The sequence below is a fragment of the Chionomys nivalis genome, chromosome 2 (genome assembly GCF_950005125.1).
Source record: "Chionomys nivalis chromosome 2, mChiNiv1.1, whole genome shotgun sequence".
NCBI lineage: Eukaryota > Metazoa > Chordata > Mammalia > Rodentia > Cricetidae > Chionomys > Chionomys nivalis.
The window spans coordinates 21,818,232-21,839,439 of record NC_080087.1 but is presented as its reverse complement, the minus strand read 5'-3'; the positions used below and the strand labels follow the sequence as shown (position 1 = coordinate 21,839,439).

Here is a 21,208-nt window from a genome sequence, read left to right as displayed (position 1 = left end):
CAAGTGGGCTCTGTTTGTAGAGGCAAGTATGTCTTGTTTAAGAGAGGCTTCCTGACTCAGCTTTACCTGCAAAAACCTTGCAGCTCTTTTAAGAGGCCCTGCCACCAAACACTTTAATGGTGTTGATGAATAGCTGACAGTATGCTTATTGATGATAGCAGGGACCTTGAAACTCCACAGAGTTGTGGCAATAATCATGGCTCCTGCCAGTACCTCTACCATGAAGCTAGACTCTTAGAAAGCTAGGGAATGGGGTAGGTCTGGCCATGAAAGCTAAGGCTCTAATCCTAACCATATCATTTAGCAAATTAAAGACTTACGTGATCAGAAAAAGAGAAATACAGTAAAGATAGGTTCAGACAAAAAAAAACCTCTAAACAGTTTACAGTGTGTTTAAAAATATATGTAGGCTTGGGAGAGAAAAGAAAAAGGATAAAGTCCTTAAAAAGAAAGAAATAGGGTAGTTGGGTGTGGTAGCACACACCTTTAATCCCAGCATTTGGGAGGCAGAGGCAGGAGGATCTCTGTGAGTTCAAGGACAGCCAAGCATACAGAGAAACCCTGTCTCAAAAAAAAAAAACCAAAAATTAAAAATAAAAGAAATAGAGTTTAAAATAAAGTCACATAAATATGGAAAGTACACAGAGAATCTGAATACTGTATGTTATTGTATTGTCTTTGAATTGTTTGATGACTGAGGAAGGAGCAACAGCTGCTAAAAGACATTTGATTATAAATACTGATGGAATAATCCAACATAAATATTTTGAAAATGCTTGACTTCAAAATTTAAGTCAAAAGATATGTTACTTTGGAGAAGAGGGTTTGCTTTGGTTTCCACAGGAAATGAGGCACTGTAGATTCATTCTGGGTTAAGAAAAATCAGATTTGATCAAGGAATACCCACTTGAAGAAATCCCCAATAGGAGAGAATGCCCCAGATGAGCCAACATTTCAGAGGACCTCTGTAGGAGTTTCCTCTGAATTTTACATCCAGAACAGCCACAAGACTGCTGGCTGACATGATCAAGTCTTACAGAATATTCCAGTCAGGACTTGACCATAATCCTACATTTTCTTTAGGTTCCCATAAGATTATCAGCATCCCCAATCAGCAGGAAGTAGCCTGGAAAACTACACCCACATTCCCCAAAATGGATTATGGATGTGTGTCTTTGTTTAGAGTGTTGGTTACAAGTTGTTATGGATAATGGTTAAGAAGAAAGCTAAACAAAAGAGATTAGATTCAGAGTTTTTATTTTGAAAAAAAAAAAAAAAAAGGAAAGTGCTGTGGGACAATGCTCTCATACCCTGGAAAGATTTGTCACTTGTATTGGTTTATTAAAATGCTGAACGTATAAGTGGGGTGACCAGAACAGGAGAATTCTGGGAAGAGGAAAAGCTCAGCTGAAGTCATCACGCAGACACAGAGGACGCAAAATGGATGTAGAAGGACTGGCAGCGGGCCACTTCCCGCCACCCAGCTAGCTTTACCCAAAATAATTACATGGAAACTGTATTCTTTTAAACACTGCTTGGCCCATTATATCTAGCCTCTTCTTGGCTAACTCTCACACCTCGACTAACCCATATTTAATAATCTGTGTAGCACCACAAGGTAGCTTACCAGCGAAGATCTTAACCTGCATCTGTGTTGGGTGGGAGAATCATGTCGACTGCCTCACTGCCTTCTTCCTCCCAGCATTCTGTTCTGTTTACTCTGCCTACCTAATTTTCTGTCCTATTAAAGGGCCAAGGCAGTTTCTTTATTAACCAATGAAATCAACACAAAACAGAAGACTCCCACATCAGATGGGAATGCTAAATGGTACCAAGCCATGTGGCTAATTCAGAAAAGAATTATGGGTTAAGATGTAAATTAAAGAATTAATAAGAAGCCTGAGTTACTAGGCCAACAGTGTATAATTAATGTAGACTTCTGTGTGTTTCTTTGGGACTGAACAGCTGCAGGACCAGGTGGGAGAGAAACCTCTGTCTATAACCCTTGAGGAAGATTCTATCTTGAAGTGATACTTATCTCTTGTACTGTTATTCCAAGGGCCAGAGCTATCCCTAACTTCAGTGATAGACCCAGCAAAAGAGAAATCTACAGCGGGGGGTGATGGTGGTCACACTGCAGCAGGGGTAATGATGACCATGCTGCAGCAGAGGGTGATGGTGGTCACACTGCAGCAGGGGTAATGATGACCACGCTGCAGCAGAGGGTGAATGGTGGTCACACTGCAGCAGGGGTGATGATGACCATGCTGCAGCAGAGGGTGATGATAACCATGCTGCAGCAGGGGTGATGATAACCACATTGCCACAGGGGTGATGATGACCACGCTGCAGCAGAGGGTGATGGTGGTCACGCTGCAGCAGGGGTGATGATGACCACGCTGCAGCAGAGGGTGATGATGACCATGCTGCAGCAGGGGTGATGATGACCACATTGCAGCAGGGGTGATGATGACCACGCTGCAGCAGAGGGTGATGATGACCATGCTGCAGCAGGGGTGATGATGACCACGCTGCAGCAGGGGTAATGACCACACTGCTTACTTTTATAGTTGGCTTCAAACTTCTGGGAGCAGGAGCCTAGTTTGCTCTCATTCCAGTATGAATCTGAGTTAACTTGTCTAAATTACTATTTCCCTATTATGCCATTTACATTTTTACTTCTGAAACTAAGAAAGGTAGGAAAAATATGAAAAATGCACTAAATGCTATTTGTAAGATATTGAAGAATTGTTGCCCTAAACCTTCATGTTTGTGCATTGTTTTCTTCTGTAATAATTAGATTATATGCTAGTAAAAATTTCTGTACATACAGTAGAAATTCTAGATAGTAATTAAAATTATTTTCCATAATATATATTTTTATTATAGTTTAATTTTTGAATTGTAGTAAATTGTAGTATATAAAATTTCCACTTCTTTAGAACTTTGGCTTACAGTTAGTGTTAAGCATATAGTTCTGCACAAACCTGTAATATAAATGTTTTGATAAGTTCTACTTTGGTGGTGTTTAAGAAAAAATAAACAGGTAGTTAAGTTCGAGTCTTGCCTTAGCTCGGCAAATTTGAAAAAAAAATTACTTTGCAGCTTTATGTGATGTTTTTCTGATTCACAGAAAATTTCTCTTAAGTTTCATAGTCTTACCAAGTTTTATTTATCTTCAATGCTGAACAGTTTTTTCCCACTATTTTCCTGTTTGCTCTGAGGGCAGTTGTACAACATGGATCTTAGTCTTGACTGCTGGGCAGGTAGTGGGTGCAATAAAAAAAGAACACGAGTCTTACTTCTGGGATATTGGTCAAAGCTAAGCAGACTAGATAAACTTTCCTGATGCCCAATTAAATGCCATTTATTAATACTGAATGAATAAATATGCATTTCAGTTTCCATAGAATGACTTTTAATGTTGTGGAAAAAAAAAAAAAAAAGGAATGTCCTGGTTGAGAGTCACCTGATTATCTAGAGGCAGGAGAAATACCAGAGCTGTGTTTCCCTGCTGTCTTCTGAAGCCTTAGCTTGTAGATGGGCAGCTGGCTATCTTCTCCCTGTCTTCCATTGTTTCCCTGGGTGCTGGGCTTTAATTTCTTATGAGAACACCAGCCACTTTGAATCAGGGCTGATACAATTACCTTATCTTGGTAACATCCAAATATAGTCTTCTCTTCTGTGGGACAGGGATGACTAGAACTTCAACTTATGATGGAGGTTGATTTATCACAAAAGGAAGTAGTTTGCACCCAACCAGAATAAAGGGTAGACGTGAATACTTAAAAGAAAAAGTACTCATAATTTCAAAACTCAGATAAAAAACTTGTTTTAATTTTTTCTATAATTAGTATATAGCTTCATATGTTATCACCAGGTTCAGAGCCTTTTAGAAATTAATCTAACATGTAATTTTTACCACAGGAATTCATTTGCCAATAGTGTGAACCACAGCATCGAAAGGAATTGGTAAAGTGATATGTGTTAGGGAGATCTTTGGTGCAGTTCTTACTGCTCTGACCCCTGTTATAAACTGAATTGTGTCTCCCCAAATAGTGTTCAAGTTCTAACTCCCAAATGTGACCTTATTTAAAAGTAGGGTCTTTGCAATGAAACTAATTAATGTGGCCAGCACTAATCTGACTGGTGTCTCTTACACACACACACACACACACACAAAACACACACACACGGGAAGGAGGGGTGAATGAATATCACGTAATAATATTTGAGATAATATCTTCTTCAGACTGGAGAATTGAATCTTTAAATTAAGGGATCAAGGATAGCTGGCAATACCCGAAGCTAAGAGAGGGGCAGGGATCTGGGTGCAAAGCCTGCTCCAGGGCCCTAAGAACCCTGTTGACATCTGGATGTCTGTCCTGTAGCTCTCAGAACTGTAAGCAAAGAAATTCTGCTTGTGCCGATTTACGGTGCCAGCCCTTGAAACTAACATGTTTCTGTTGTTCTTGCCTGGAATTGGCAACCTTGTCATGCACCACTGAATTTATTCATGCAAAGCAGAAGTTCTTGGCTTTGATAGAAACAGAGAATTTGATAAGTGAAATTCTATTTGGCACTTGCAGAAAATGTTCCACTTGGCTTACACTTTGATATTTTTTCCTTTGAAGGACATTTAATTAGGAAGAAGTCATGGGTTAATAAGCAGATACAACTACCTCCTCCTCTTGAACTCATCACTATGAGTTAGAATGAGCATTATTCTCAACAGTGCTATTATTTCCATGAGTTTTGAATACTAAGATAAAAAATGAAAACTAAGAATTGAGTTTAATGTATAGCCTCCCTATTCAGATTCAGGGTTAAAGTTGTCTAATATTTACCTTGAACCCATAGTTCCTATTATTTGTGAAACTCTTGCGTCTAAATGTGATTGGGTTTCAGGAAATCAAGGCAGCGTCCTCACTGAGATGCTGTGGGTGCCTCCCCTCCTCAGATGTCCTAGCAGTTGTAGGCGGTACTGAAATACGTTTCTAAAGATGCACTTTCATGTGTGACTGTTCCATCTAATCATAGATGCATGTTTTTAGAAAGTAATCATTTATGTATTCTAAATTAAATTATCTGATATATTAGTTCTCATACTCATAGTCTATTTTGGTTTAACTATCATGGAAGAATCATTGATATTTAATAAAAGTTTCCTAAGAAAAGAACTGCTTGGCAAGTGGGGTGACTCCCTCCTGCAGCAGAGCAGCCGTGGGGTGAGCACTCCCGGTGTGTAGAGTTAAATAAAAATCCTCACCATTTGATGAATTTGAAACTGTAGAAGAAAAGATGATTATAAAATATTGGCTAACTTCTGGGATGAAGTATCTGTCATAGCCAAAACTTTGTACAAAGAGACTAGTAGCTCACGTGGAAGACTTGCAATAAATTAGCATGTAAAAGGTTAAATGAAAGATGTAATAAGATGTAAATACAAGCGTGGGTTCATATGTTTTATTAAATAGAATAAGTGCTATGTGAAACAAAACAAAGAATGGATAAATGAACCCCCTCCTTTATAAAATACTTAGACAGTGGGTGGTACAGTTGGAAATCGTGTTGTTCATTATGTTTGTACAATGGACAGCGTGTGGCCTGGAGTGCTAATAGACTCTCTTGTGTCATGTGATTTGGCATGAGTGCTTCAGATTTGGGGATTTAAAACACGTAGTGAAATATTTATGTGGTCTTTTTCAATTATTTTTAAATGGAAATATGTCAGCAGGAAAATACTGAATAAACCACAGTCGCCTTCCAGAAAGTGCAAGGAAACTTCCTTTCTCATGACTTGCTGGCAGGAAACTGTTCCAGGCACCCTGGGAAAGCTGTCAGGGTCTCCAGATGCTCCCGAGTGCTCTACTCCTAAGCATGGCCCAAGAGGCAGCTGCTAGCCTGGGACCTAAGAGGCCCCCTGATCTTTGTTATTTAAACACACATTCCTCAAAGTGAGGTGTGATCAAGTTCCCAGTTTAGTTCACCTTCAGATAGGACCATTAATTCACAGTGGGTTTGATGTAATCAGGTGAATTTTTTAAATGGCCCTGGAGTCTTCCTGACACTTAAGCTTGGAGTCTAAGATGGATTTAGTAAAAGGATCTTGTTCTGTGTTGGTCTTGAAAACAGAGGGAGTCACATTGTAGGGCCTGAGGGAGAGCTAGGACCTGTAGACTGTCTTGCAACTATAGAAGCTGAAATTTTAGGAACTCAACTGAACTTGGAGATTTTTCAGTTTTTGGAAAAGTATGTAGGGAGTAGCTTGGCTATTCAGTAACCTGCCTTTCAGGCTTCTGGGCTTCTAAACAGAGTCTCCAGACGCAGGGTTTACACATCTGTCCAACAGAAACTGAAACAGTAAAGAGTTTGAATTCACTATGTTTATAGTGATTTGTTATACAGCAGTAAAAACTACCACAGATTTTTATAATCTGAATAGGGTATCACTGAGCAAGGGGGCTGTGTTCTGTGAAATGAATCGTTCTATGATTTCGTATTGTGAGCATCTGTTGGTACTTCTCCTTGGGGGAAACAAACATATACTCAACAAGTCCCACTTGCAATGGAAAACAATGATTCTTCCTAAGTCAAACTTGCTCTAAACAAGAGAGTTTAGAGGGCTGGGTTACAGGAGCTTTGGATGAAGGGTTACCAGAATGTGAATGATACCAAAACAGCTTTATCATGGAAAAGTCCCATCCTAGGATGGATGACCCACTTCTGAAAGTTGCATGGATGGAGTCTTCCCTTGAGTTGACCCCCTCCCTCTTGTCTTCTCTAGCACCGCCCAGAAACTTTTGCAGCTGGGGCAGAATCATGTGCAGGCTGGAGACAGGCTGGAGGGAGGGAGTGATTCTAATGCTTGGTGAGGCTCATAGGCCACAGCTGTGAGTCTCTGCTTGGAGCAATCACTTCGCTCTAATTTCCAGGTGGTAGCAGCCATACTCTGTCTAGAGAAAAATTTCCCAGCAGCATTTGTAGAATGAATGTAAATGAACTTAGGAGCACTGTGACATCACTAGCAAATAGTCTTACGCTGTATGTGCCTGTTGACTGCCTAACCATATGGAAGTGGTTTTTCAATGCACCAGTTAAGTTATAGGGCTTAAATTTTGAGGCATAGGAGAAAAAAGCCTTCGGTTGCCTCTAGCAGGCTGTGTATGTGTTACTCTTGCAAACCTGTTTGTTGGTTGTCAGTAGAACTCAGAACGGAGTAAGAAACGTGTTAGTGGGACCTGGAGAAAGGGCTTCCTCTTTACCTGGGGCAGAGGCCTCAGAAAATTGTCTCCTTCATAATGAATGCATGATTAGTGTCTATTTTTAGTTGATACTTCCCAGGAAAATGTTGGAGGTGTGATATTTTTTCCTTGCTTCTTTATGATAAAATGCAAGTAGAGAGTGCTGAATTGAAGGAAATGTATGAAAGGAACCAGAACTTGACTAGAATTCTCACTTCAGTGAGGTGGCAAAGGAGAGAAGACTTGTGAAAATGTAGCCTAGAGAAAGATAGAAGATGATGGCTGCACTGAATGTCTCCGAAGCTCCCACTGTGTTTATTTGTACAAGAGGTTCCTTTGAGAAATAAAGGTAACCCCACCACTCTCAGCCAGACTGAAGGCCTATGTAAAGTTTAAAACTTCATCCTCCTGCATTAGCAAGAGCCTAGGGGGGATCTCTCTTGGAAAGCAGCACGATTTGTGTGCATCAGAGTGAGAGCTTGTGGTATTTCTTTATTTAATTCACTAGTAAGAAAGCTGTGTCGGCAAGAACACTGCTAGCTCTACTCAGAAGAGCTAGCACAGGTTGATGGAGGCCGTGGCTGCTCGGCCGGAGGCACATGCTGTCTTCCCTTCGCTGGTTCTCCGTTTGGAAGTTTTCTTGACTGAGCTTCTATACCATGAAGATCAGAGAGGCTCATGTTCCCCTTTATGCTTACTGTGTTTCTTTTATATTTTATTTTGCCTTGTTTTTATTGATACAGTTTGTTAGACATTGCTCTGATTAGGTGTCTAAAAATAAGCAGCAGCTCATGAATTTATTAGTTTCCTGTTATCGGGGATTTAATGTTTTAGTGCCGGTTCTCAATTATATGATTCTCCAGTAAAGTTAAGATTAATTTATGTGAATAAAAAACGAACACTGCAAGGCAGTGATCCGAGTCTGCCAGGAGATGAATGATACAGAGATTTTCTTCAAATAATTGCCGGGGAAACGGTAGTGAAAACAGAACCTTGGAGGGAAAGGAGTGGTCAGGTGTAGCTGAAGAAAACTTGGAGCTAAAATAAGTTTACACTGAAAGAGCTACCTAATTCTTATGCAGTTGGTCAATTTTAAAAACAAGACATTAACAGCAAGACATGGATAGAGGAGGGGCCCGGGGCTACCCATCACTGGGGACCTATTATTCCTGTCCATACATCAGGGAGAGAAGCGGTGATTGCCTTCAGTTGTTTACCCACTGGCAATAGTCTCAATCCAGTGCTTAGACAGCCCAGATCCATCTATAAATTGGGTAGCACTACAGTCAGAAGCTCAGAAAGATTACTCATGATTCTAAAACTCACATGACAAAAAAAAAAAATCTAGGATACCCAAGATAGTATAATTTTGAAAAAGAACTACAAGGTGGTAGTACTTTTTAAACTAGGAACCCCTGTTCCCTCCACCAAAACTTGGTAGAAATTAGAAGCAGTAATTTCCAGGAGAGAATAAATGGGCTGAAACTCAGAATGAGTCCAGGAGACGGTATGTGGAGAGACATGCACGTGTTAAGTGAAGTGTAGCCTGGGCTATGTGTGTGATATGTCAAGTGGCAGGTAGCCTGTGCTGTGTTGTGAGACACTGACCGATAAACAAAACGCAAAACAAGAGAGATGGATCAGTGGGTACAAGGGACTTGCCACAGAATACTGGCAACCTGAGTTTGATCTCCAAACTCATGGTAGAGGAGAGAACTGCTTCTGGAAAGTTGTGTCCAAAACTGCACACATGTATCATGGTATAGACATATCCACAAGTACATACACCGCACACCACACACACACGCAAATAATTAAAAAAAAATTAAAAAGGGAGGGAGGAACAGCTCTCCCAACCTCAAATCTTTCATGTTTTGCTTTTTTTTTTGAAATATGATAGATAAGAAAACATTCCAGTTGTTCATAAAACTTACAGGAATAGCAAATTTGGGCATAAGGACCAACTTTATATAGCAAGTTTGTGTAAGTGCATAAATAGGGGCGTGTGTGTGCGTGTGTATGTGCGTGTGTGTGTTTGTGTGTATGTGCATGCGTATGTGCGTGTGTGGTGTTTGTGTGTGTGTGTATGTGCACGAGCAAATGTGGAGAGAGATGAGAAAGGAGAGAGAGGTAGGTAGGTAGGTAGATAGATAGATAGGTAGATAGACAGAGTATGAGAATGAGAGACTGAACAAGAATTTGGTTTTGATTCAAGGTAGTGTTTCAGCCTCGTGCTACTTGGAACTGTATGTATTCCTGACAAGTTTTTCTGTCCCTTTTAAAACTTAATTTTATAAATGTAAGAATTTATTTTCCTGTTTGATTTGTATACTTTGTCTTCATTTTCAGCTAAGATAATTTTGAGTTTTGATAGTAGTAGTTCAGGTACCTACAGCTGCATAGGAAAACATCCTCAAGCTGCCAAGACGGCTATGAGTGTCCCTTTGCTCATAGTCCTCTGGGTCAGCAGCCCAGCCCTGGGGACGGAGCGGGAGTGGTTTTCCCCATCCTCAGTCAGCTGGGCAACTGCAGCTATGTGATCCGACCAGCCTTTCTCAAATGTCCTGGTTGGTTCTGCTTGCGGGCCTGAGGAGTGTCTGCCTTATGCGGACGTCATCGTGTGTTATCTGGGTCCCAGAAACATTAAAAAACAAGTTAGCCAGAGTACGCAAATACCTTTCCAAGTCTTGTCTTTGGCACAGCTGCTAATAATACAGTAACTCAGTGGTGGATCATTGTTATAGACCATGTGATCTTCAGCTATTGTTCAAGATATTCCAAGTTTGACATCTATCTGTCTCACGGCTGTTCTGTGTCAACAGTGTTATATTTCTATTATGGAATACTTTCTTAGATTCATTAAATGGCAAAAAATCCCTTGCAATTTCTGCTCACTCATATACATATATAAAATTTTAAGTTCATCTCAGTCTTCTTAAACTGTTTGTTTGTTTGTTACTACATAAAAAAGCTTGCTTCACCTTAAGCTTACCCTTTAATTTCTCAATATAAAGGCAAGATTCTAAATTTATAAATTGAGAAATATGATTAACTTTGTATAGCAGATTGAAAGAACCTTGTTAGATATAGCGAGTCGAATCCATTTTGTCCCAAGCATGACTTGCATTGTGTCACTAGATTATGGAATTATACATAGTTTGACATTTTAGGTAGAAGTGTGTTTGGGGAAATGACACGCCCTCACTGTCCTTTCACTAGCATGACTAGCAGGGTATTATTTCAGCTTTTTTCACTTGGTTGTTAGAGGAATTTTAGTTTTTCCACTCGTCATACAACTATATGCTCAGAAACAGGAAGAAAATGGATAAGAAATTGTCGGATAACTTGTAATTAACACCATTATGTTTCCCTCTCCCTTAGATTATTTAAATAATGAGGGTAGTTTTAGAAAGCAATAATTTGGGGGACTAGGAAGTTGGCTAAGCTATTAAGAGCTCTGGCCCCATTTTTAAAGGACCAGAGTTTGGTTCCCTAGCACCCACACAAGCTGGTTCAACTGCCATGTTGTATAGCACCATGTAGAGGCTGTGAATCAAAGACAGGTCATCTGAAAGAGCAGCCCGTGCTTTTATCTGGTTGCTGAGCCATCTCTCCAGCCTGAGAATATAATTTATTTTTAACAATATACAGCTGACATTCGTTGAATATTTAACGTCAGGCCCTGTTTTAAGTATCTTAAATGCTTTGTCTTACTGATCACTGATGGATACTGTGAAGTAAATGTGTTTTGCTACATAGAAATAGAGATTGAAAAAAATGAATAGTTTGCTTAAGAATATATACTAATAAATGGGAGACCTGGAAATTGAACCTAGGCAGCCTAACGCTATGGCTTCTGTCTGTATGTTAACTAGAGCTAGATAATTTTTTTTTTTTTTTGGTTTTTCGAGACAGGGTTTCTCTGTGGTTTTGGAGTCTGTCCTGGAACTAGCTCTTGTAGACCAGGCTGGTCTCGAACTCACAGAGATCCGCCTGCCTCTGCCTCCCGAGTGCTGGGATTAAAGGCGTGCGCCACCACCGCCTGGCGATAATTTTTCATAATTTCTAAAGCCACAGATCTGTTTAAACTAAAATGTTAGGCAGTTTTTTTGAGTTGTAAGTAACATAAATTAAAAATGTAATGTATGCTGTTTCAATTTTGATACATATCTGCACACTCTGTTGAACCATTGTCACAATTAAGATATTACACTTACCATTATTCCAAATGTCTTCCTTTTCCTTATTCCTTAAGGTTTTCACAAAGGTGTTATGTAAACCTTGGAAATAGCAAAGTACAAGTTGGTCGTTCATAAAGTAGGAAATGATCTCCAATCTGAAATGTTGAGTACCCATATGACAATAAATGAAAAATTCTGCACTGACTTCACAGGACAGGATTCAGTCAAAACGTAGGCACACACAAGTTGTACAAAATTGCCCTCAACCTATATTACAAGGCATAGATGTTATTTAAACTAGTGTTATCTGTAGACTCATGTCCCATTCCAAAAATATCTTTATGTGACAATGTCTTAAATCTAAAACACTTTAATCTCAAGAATGTCAAAAAAGTGATACGCAGACTGTGCTATAAAATTATTTTGCTGGTTAAATAGGTATGTCTATAGTTCATTGTAATAAATTCACATAAATCTTTTTGAAACAGTATATTTTATCATATGAGATATTAGAAACTACAAATGTCTAAACCTTAAAGTCTGCCTGAACTTTAACTCTAAAAAGGAATAAAAATGAGCTATATTTAATTGCTTAAATATGTATTTTCATCTTGCAGAATCTCTGTAATGAAATTGTGCCTTTAGTGCAGTAACAAACATGCTGTATATATGCTCTTTCCAGAGGCCTAGCATTGCATTAGTACATATAACCTTGTAGTAGTTATTCTCAGTTTGTACTGTTTGTTGTTATTAATAATATTATTGGTATAATTGTTTGAGCATTAATATTATTGTTGAATATTGACTTAAAAATTAGATCTGTGGTGTACGCATGGGTACACAGTGGATAATGTAGCCAGATTTGGAACTTGTTCTTACTTCAAAGTCCATTCTCTCTTCACCATGCCTTATTGTTTACTGTAAAGCTGTATGTTTGATATACAAGTTGAATTAGCATGATTAAATATTGATGACAGTGAATAGATGAATCAGATTATTTCATTGTCAGTTTTATTTTCTGATTATAAACATAATTATTTTATATTTTCCTTTTAAAATTATGTATATAACTATTATATATAATAAGCACACTAATTACCTCATAAGTAATCATGTAATACAATCAGGAAAGGGTATCAGATGTTCTAATTTCCTTTCTGTTCGTGTTTTCTCTTTCAGGGTTACATTTTGCCATCTGCCTTTCCAGAGTAAGTGGCTCTATGTGGGCACTGAACGAGGTAATATCCATATTGTCAACGTGGAGTCCTTCACACTCTCAGGCTATGTCATTATGTGGAATAAAGCCATTGAACTGTAAGTCTGAGCCAATATTGCATATCTGAAAGTATCAAGTAGTAGTATCTTATAGCTTTATGTTGTGAATCCATGTGGGATGGATATGTCAGGTAATCATGATATTAGATATAAATCTTTTGGTTTTTTAATAAATATTGTCCTATTGTCAGGACAGTTGTTAAATTTAAGCCTTTTATGTTCATATATATTTATAAATGCATAATATATGTTTTCATCTGTATATAAACTTTACATTTAATAGTTTCAATGCTAGTTATCCCTATTAGTTTGAAAACATTCATTTTTCTTTTATCTTCTAATTCAATTTTTTCTTTAGCCTTCTAATTATATTTCTTTTATATCTTCTAATAATTATGCAATGTAAATGTTTATTAAAATTAGTGTATCCCCACGATTAACAAAAATCGGGTTGAAATGTGGTGCCAAGAATCTCTAATGCCAGTTTTCACTTCCTGAAAGAGTTTTGTGTCTTCTGTTTTTATACGTTCTCACTTACAGTCTGTAAACACGAGAACAAAGGTCTAAAGCTGTTTGCAAAACTCTTTTCAAACACATTCTACAGTTTTAATCTTTTGAAACAGAAGAACTTTCTGTGACAAGGACATTCTTGCTTTTCTTGGAAGTGTGGGTTTCTTGTTTGTTCTTTGCGTTGATCATGACATCTAGTGGGCAAGGTGCCCTAAGTCCTGTCAGTTATGAAGTGGTGTGGTGTCCCAGGCTCCAGCGTTCATGAACAGGGACATGCTTATCCCACATGCTCGGACATATCCAGTAATATTTTATCTCTGTTCTCTCCCTCTGGCATAGGTGTAGGTACCAATCATTTATGGGTTTTCAGAAAAACTAATACAGATTTTTTTCTGCTTCTGGTATGAGCTGTAGAATTGTTTGGGATATTCCAACTGACACCTAGCACTGAAGTTACATTGTTTTGAAATATTAATTTCACAATGAAAGGAGATTTTCTATGCCAAATTAAATGTTTGACTAAATTGAAGATCTCTCCTATTTAGAAAATGCAACTATAAAGTTTAACTTACAATCATATGAATTTCACCATTTTTTCTTTGATTGACAATGTAAATATTTTCTTCATAAGTTAATCTTTTTTATTGTGATGAATACTATAACTTTTATTTGAGTAAAAAGCTTTATTTTTTTTTTTCAGGTCGTCTAAATCTCACCCAGGCCCTGTTGTCCATATAAGTGATAATCCCATGGATGAGGGGAAGGTAGAATTTTTTCTAAACAAACATTTGTTAATTAATCCATGCTGTTTTGACTTTTAAATATGCAAACTATCCTAGGACTTCACTGTTGCCGAACAGTTGAGATTGGACCAAGGTTTGTATATCGAGTAACGTAACGGCTTGTTATTCTTTATGAAGAAGAAGTGGAAGAATTTTTTTTTAATTTATTTTTTATTGAAAATTTCCACCTCCTTCCCTCTGCCCACTTCCCTCCCCTCCCCCCACTCCTCCTCCCCCTTCCTCTCCAGTCCAAGGAGCAGTCAGGGTTCCCTCCCCTATAGGAAGTCCAAGGTCCTCCTTGTTCCCCCCCGGTCCAGGAAGGTGAGCATCCAAACAGACTAGGCTCCCACAAAACCCGTCCATGAAGTAGAATCAAAACCCAGCGCCATTGTCTTTGTCTTCTCTGTCAGCACTCATTGTCTGCCAAGTTCAGAGAGTCCTGTTTGATGACATGTTCCATCAGTATCAGTCCAACTGGCTTTATTGATCTCCCATTAGATCAATCCCTCTATCTCAGTGGGTGGACGTACCCCTCGCGGTCATGACTTCCTTGCTCATGTTCTCCCTTCTTCTGCTATTCATATGGACCTTGGGAGCTCAGTCCAGTGCTACAATGTGGGTCTCTGTCTCTATCTCCATCCATCGCCGGATGAAGGTTTTATGGTGATATGCAAGATATTAATCAGTGTGGCTATAGGATAAGGCCAGTTCAGGCACCCTCTTCTCTGCTGCCCAAGGAACAAACTGGGGACATCTCCTTGGACACCTGGAAACCCCTCCAGAGTCAAGTCTCTTGCCAACGTTAAAATGGCTCCCTTAATTAAGATATCTACTTCCCTGCTCCCTCATCCAACCCTCCTCCATCCCAGCCATCCCACTCCCTCAAGCTCTCCATATCCTCCCCTTCTCCCTTCTCTCTCCCCATCTCCCCTTATCCCCATCCACCCCTGTGCTCCCAACCCCTGTCCGGCAATCTTGTCCACTTCCAATATCCAGGAGGATAACTATATGTTATTCTTTGGGCTCACCTTCTTATTTAGCTTCTCTAGAATCACGAATTATAGGCTCAATGTCCTTTATTTATGGCTAGAATCCACTTATGAGTGAGTACATACCCTATTCATCTTTTTGGGCCACTCTTAGGAATATACCCAAGAGATGCCCAATCATACTACAAAAGCATTTGTTCAACTATGTCCATAGCAGCACTATTTGTAATAGCCAGAACCTGGAAACAACCTAGGTACCCCCTCAATAGAAGAATGGATAAAGAAGATGTGGCACATATACACTTTCGAGTTCTACTCAGCAGTAAAAAACAATGATATCTTGAAATTTGCATGCAAATGGATGGAAATAGAAAACACTATTTTGAGTCAAGTGGAAGAATTAGAATGATTTCTAATTAAAAGGGCTAAAAATTTTAAAGTGTAAATAGAACTTAATAAATATAAGGTATTCATTTGTATTCAACTGACTCGGAATATTTTTCCTGATTTTCTGATAATATATACAGGTATTTTGGGGGGCTTGGGAGGGAGAGATCATTCTTAATCTAGTTTACAGATTTATAGTGCTTATCATATGTTACATTATCGTAGAATAGCTTCTACAGGTCAACTTCCTTAAGTTTTTCTTCATAAAGAAGCCTAATTAATAATATAGAGACATTTTTGTTATGTTCTAAAAGTCTTGTTCAATTTTTTTATACTTATGTCGCCTGTATCTAGGTATTGTTTGCTTGGGTTAATCAATACATTTAACAATAATAAAAGTTCCTTTTCTGTGAATTTCTGTTTTCTTACACTAACCATCTTTCACGTAGTCCCGCTTAATAATGGCACTTTCCTGCCTGTATAATTCTAAAACGTTAACCTGAATGAGCACCAGAAAGTTTGTCAGAAATCAGTGATGGAAAACTTTGTCTTGTGAAGGGATTTGACTCAATGTTTTCTTCTCTCGGTGAGAAAGGGCGAACCTGTAAATTATTTACCACTATTCTCAGCTTGCCACGGAAACACAATGCATACCTGGACTATTTGGAGTTGGCTAGTGACCATGGGTTATATGGCTGAAAGGAAGCATCACATACAGCAAATGTACAGTAGCCTGCTTATTGCTTTTTCTTCACAAAAGATGTCTGTTTAAAAGCCAAGCCTCTGGCTGGAAAGCCCAGAGAATTAGCAAGGTTCCCTTGACATGGAGTTACTCCCTAAGTCATTCCAGCTTTTCTTCACAGTGTCTCTTCTCGTGAGGTCTGTCACAGTTGACGGCAATCCACAATACTCTTATTTCTTTTTCTCCATTGAGTAAAAATTTTATACAATATATTTTAATCATTTTCTACCCTCCCTACTCCTCTCCACCTCCCTCGCCAACAACTTCTTGCATTTGCTTTCTCTTTCACACCTTACACACACTCACACACACAAAATAAAAATTAAAACACACAAAAAAATCAGTAAGACCCACAAATACCAAACAAAGTGAAACAGAAAGCCCCTCCCCCGCTCCACAAAATGGAGTTTGTGTTGTTGAAATGTTCCTAGGCATGGGGACTGCCTTGACATGTGGTTGATATACCCAGTGGCACTCCATTGGAGAAAACGAATTTGTCATTCCCGGCAGGTATCAACTGCAAATAGCTTCCTGGACTTAGTGTCCGGTTTGCACCTATGCAGATCTTGTGAGTGCTGCCTCAGTCCCTGTGCGTTCCTGTGTGCATCAGTTCCACTGGGTCTGGAAGACAGTGTTTCCTTGGAACCATGCACCGCCCCTGACTCTCACAGTCTTTCCACCTCCTCTTCTGCATAGATTCTTGAGCCTTGGGAGGGAAGTGTCTAAGGAAGACATCCCAGTTAGGACTGAGTCCAACCTTCCTAGAGGGTCATTCTCATCTTGGTGGTTCCTTGTTTAAGTGTTGACTGTGTCTGCACTGTCTGACAGGGTGACTGAGTTTTCCTTACGGTGTAGTCTGGATTTCCTTATTTTTCATGACATCCTCTCTAGAAGGCCACGCTGAAGGCTTAGTCACCTTTCCCCAATTGCAGACTGCTCTTTGCTGCCTCCTTGCTTTGGCTTCTGTCAGTCTTGTTTGCAGGTCTAGCTCACCACTACTGACTTCTCTATACTGTAAGGTCCAAATTAAAAGTATATATAAATAATGTCTGGCCAGATAATTCTGACAGAAAATATATTCTCTTCTACGTCCATAGTGCTTCAGCCATGCAGATGTTACATTATGCATGTTTCCCTGCCGTGTTAGAAATGCATGCGTATCACTGCTGCCATGAACCAAATAGAGCTGGGTTCATACTCCGTGCAACCACTTGTTTATGTATTTATGTTTGGTGGTCGACATTGAATTTAGGGCCTTGCACTTGCTAAGCAAGTGATCTACCAACACTCTTAATTATAACTCCAGGCTTTTTACTTATTTGTTTTTTATGCAGGATTTCACTGTGTAGCACAGATTGGCCTGGATCTCACAGTCCTTTTGTCTCAAAGGCTTCCCAAGTGCTGCAATTAGAAGTGTTAACCACCATGCCTGGTTATAGAGGAGAAAAATTAGGACATTAGCAAGTGATTTGCAGATCTTTTACATCTTTCTAAGTTATGTAACATTCTAGTAGCAACAATTCTTTTTAATGTATGTTAATTTCACATACATGTGTGAAGCTCTCTTGCATGTATGCGTCTCAATAACATTACTCTCTATTACTTCCCCCTCCTCTCTCTAGACCTCATTTTCACCCTAAAAAGTCCCCATTCTGTTCTTACAGGGTTTTTTTTTTTTATTAGTTTTTAAATTACCACTGGGTCTAATTGGGGTGGCTTCTCTGAACATGGCATCGACAACTTCCAAGTGCCTGTACCACCAATGGAAAATGGCTCTTCCCCATTCAGCACCTTAACTGTCTGTAGTTCCTCAGCTAGGATGGAGCTCTGGTTGTCCCTGTACCATGCCTGCTACAGTTTGGCAGGATAGCTCTAGTTCAGGTGACCACAGTGGCTGTGAGTTTATGAGTGCAATAGCCATATCCTGCCCAGAAAACTGTGTCATAGCATTTTCCTTTCCCTTGCCTTTCCTATTCTCTGTGCTCCCTCTTCTGTGATGCTCACCAACTTAGTGTGTGTGTGTGGGGGGGTGTGTCTGTGTTTATGTGTATTTGTGAGTCTTTGGGGGGGGGCATGATATAGATGTCCCTTTTAGGACTAAACACTAAATAGTCATTCTCAGCCCTTTGACCAGTTAGGGCCCCGTACATTAACTGCCACCCTCTGCCAAATGAAGCCTTCTAGTAGGAATAAATCCTGTGGAGATTTTCCGAGGACTTACATAACTTAGGTTCTTATTTTCCTTGACCTGCTTCTGTAGAGAAGATCTGAGAAGCTTGCAATCATTCAACCCTAACTTGTTGGGCATATTTCTGACTTCATTTGGATGTTGTATCAGGCTGCAAGAGGCTAAAGAGTACTGTGACCTCCTTAGATTATTAAAAATGTCAACAGTCAAAGCAAACTCCTTAAAGTTAAAAGTCTATGAAGTGGCACTTTCACACCCAGAGCTCTTTCTTTACCTATACCTTGACCTGCTAACATAGTTTATCAGTTTATAAATTTTTCCTTTTGTTATTTCTGAATGTCCTTCGTTCTCTATGGGACACTGCCATATCATGTATCCGAGCTCTCTGGAGGAAAGGAAACCATGGCAAGGTCTTTTCAGGAGTATGTGTTTCACCTCTGATAGCTAATGCTCACCTTTCGTAGCTAATGTTCACCTATATAGCTAATGCTTAGCTCACTTTATTGTCTTTCAGTCTAGGACCCCAGCCCATGGAGGGTGCTGTCTACATTTAGGATGGTTTGTCCTACTTCAGTTAACATAATCATGATAGCCCATTATCAGGGAAGTCTTCCCCAGAGGCAGCTGCTAAGAGCACATCTGAAGATAAGTGGGGCTAATCAGGGGATTCCATTTAAACAGCACCCTGCTCCCCCCAGACAGGAAGGCAGCATGGACAAAAGTTAAATATGAGAATGATTGGAGAAACAAATTCCGGAATCAGCAAATGGAGTGTGTTGGGTAGGAGAGGTGTGAGGGCCAATTTTGGAGAACTTAGTAGAAATTAGACAGTGATAAATCTGATAATTGTATAGTTGATTTTTTATTTTATCATGAGTAGAATGGTGAGGCTGACAGATTTTAAGTAGAAGCATACATATTTCTTTTTCAGCTTCGGATATTGTAGCCAGTCTTCCAATATGAAATGGGTCAGAAAGGAAATCTCTATTTTTCCAGGAGGAGGTACTAGAGATGGGGGATATAAATGAGAAAGATGCAGAACATCATATTAAAGTTAGTTAATGGGTTTTTTTTGTTGAAGGCAGGACTAGCATTCATGATGACTGCCAGGTCTGTGACAGACAGCTGATTCGTTGTGGTCGTCAGGGCACACAGTATAGAGAGCCATCAGGTTCCAGAGGATGTACATAGTGTAGAAGATACATTCTGGCTTAATGTTGGGAAGCAGTATGGTTATCGGAACCTTCAGCTTTAATTTCATGTAAGAATATGGGATGATTTATTGAAATTAATCAGTAGGTACATTGAGTGAAATTCCTTGATGATATATAGATCTTTGAAAATGTAATATCTCAAACACATATAAGTGCACAAATTTATTAGTAATTTTTAGAAATGTATCAGAATATAGGCTCATGACTTCAAGAAACTTGCTTTCTCTTTGCAGTATCAGTTGTATTTTGAGTCACTAATCATCAAAGGCATGTAACTCCGCCCTGCCATGTTCTCATTTGTCATCTGTGTGATTAGCAACCCCCAGTGCAGGTGTTTGACTATATTAAAGTTTTATGCATGAAGGATATGAATAGTGATTAGCTTTATTGTCCAAAATAAATACTTTATGCAGGAAACAAGTCACTTCTCAGTAAGGTGTTCTTTCCTTTCTCCAGCTTTTGATCGGCTTTGAGTCTGGAACAGTTGTCCTCTGGGACCTCAAGTCGAAGAAGGCGGACTACAGATACACGTATGACGAGGTAACAACAATGCTATCCCGTACAGATCTTGACATTCCTATAGCTCCCAACAGCTTCTCAAGGAATTGGATTTTCAGTCTTGGCCTTGATTTGATGTTAGGGTAGTTACAGAAGTTTTTCTAATTGTATTAAGATACATTCATATATATGTATTCCATTAGTAATACCTTCATATCACCTTCCTTTCCAAGGAGTTAGAGCACCCAGTACGTTGTTGGTATCAGTCATCAGTGAACCTTCTGAGTCATGGCGCTCTCTCTGAGAAGCGTTGTTGTACCCACAGCTCATGTAGCTGCAGCAGTCCTTGCATGCACCTTCTACAGAGCAATCGGTGCTTTGAGGACTATCCATTTCTCTAATGTTTCTCCTTCACTAGATTCAGGTTGCACTGCTCAGCAGTCATATTCCAAACAATACATGTGTTTTATCTTACTTTTTAAAATAATGTTTTGAATAGCTTTGGTTAACTTCTCAACACTAATCACATTCTATGGAAATAACTTCACGATAGTATATATAAAGGTAAAAGTTATTTTATTTTTAATGTAATTTTTATTTTATGTGCATTGGTGTTTTGCCTACATGTATGTGTATGTGAGGGTATGAGATCCTGGAGTTACAGACAGTTGCAAGCTGCCATTGGGTGCTGGGAATTGAACCTGGGTCCTTTGAAAGAGCAGCCAGCACTCCTAACCACTAAGCCATCTTTCTAGCACCCGTAAAATTTATCTTAAAATTGAGGTTTTATAGTGACTTAAGTATATTTGGAGCAGTTTGCCTACTACTCTATTTCAAATTTTGGTAGAAATATTTTGAATCAGAAATATTGTATTAAATGTTCACATGTACGCTCTGTGTTCCTAATCATGTAAATGTTTTCATCCAACCTCTATTAAAATGCTGTATAATTTTAGCTTAAATTTATAAACACACAAAGAACCCAAATAAGGAAACATTGAAATAACTTAAAGTGTTGGCTGTATTTGTATGATAGACTTTTTCGTGCATTTACGTTGACTGCTTTCTTGCTGTGCCGTGCAGTTCCTATAGTTCATCAGGGCACCTTTGAAAGTCAGCTGACCATTAAGAAAGAAAAGTACATCACGCTGACTCGAAAATAAGAAATTCAAAGCAAACCTCAGGAATTGATTTTCTA

At 39.1% G+C, this 21,208-nt stretch overlaps 1 protein-coding gene across 5 annotated transcripts in view; it reads left to right on the top strand.

Annotated features, from left to right (window-relative positions):
• Stxbp5 (syntaxin binding protein 5) overlaps positions 1–21,208 on the top strand; it is a 151,477-nt gene that overhangs the window by 37,790 nt on the left and 92,479 nt on the right. For all 5 annotated transcript variants that reach the window (XM_057763270.1, XM_057763275.1, XM_057763272.1 and 2 more), the window contains exons 5-7: positions 12,605–12,739; positions 13,911–13,974; positions 19,969–20,052. In XM_057763270.1, coding sequence (XP_057619253.1) covers positions 12,605–12,739; positions 13,911–13,974; positions 19,969–20,052 — 283 coding nt within the window. The remainder of the gene's footprint in view (positions 1–12,604; positions 12,740–13,910; positions 13,975–19,968; positions 20,053–21,208) is intronic.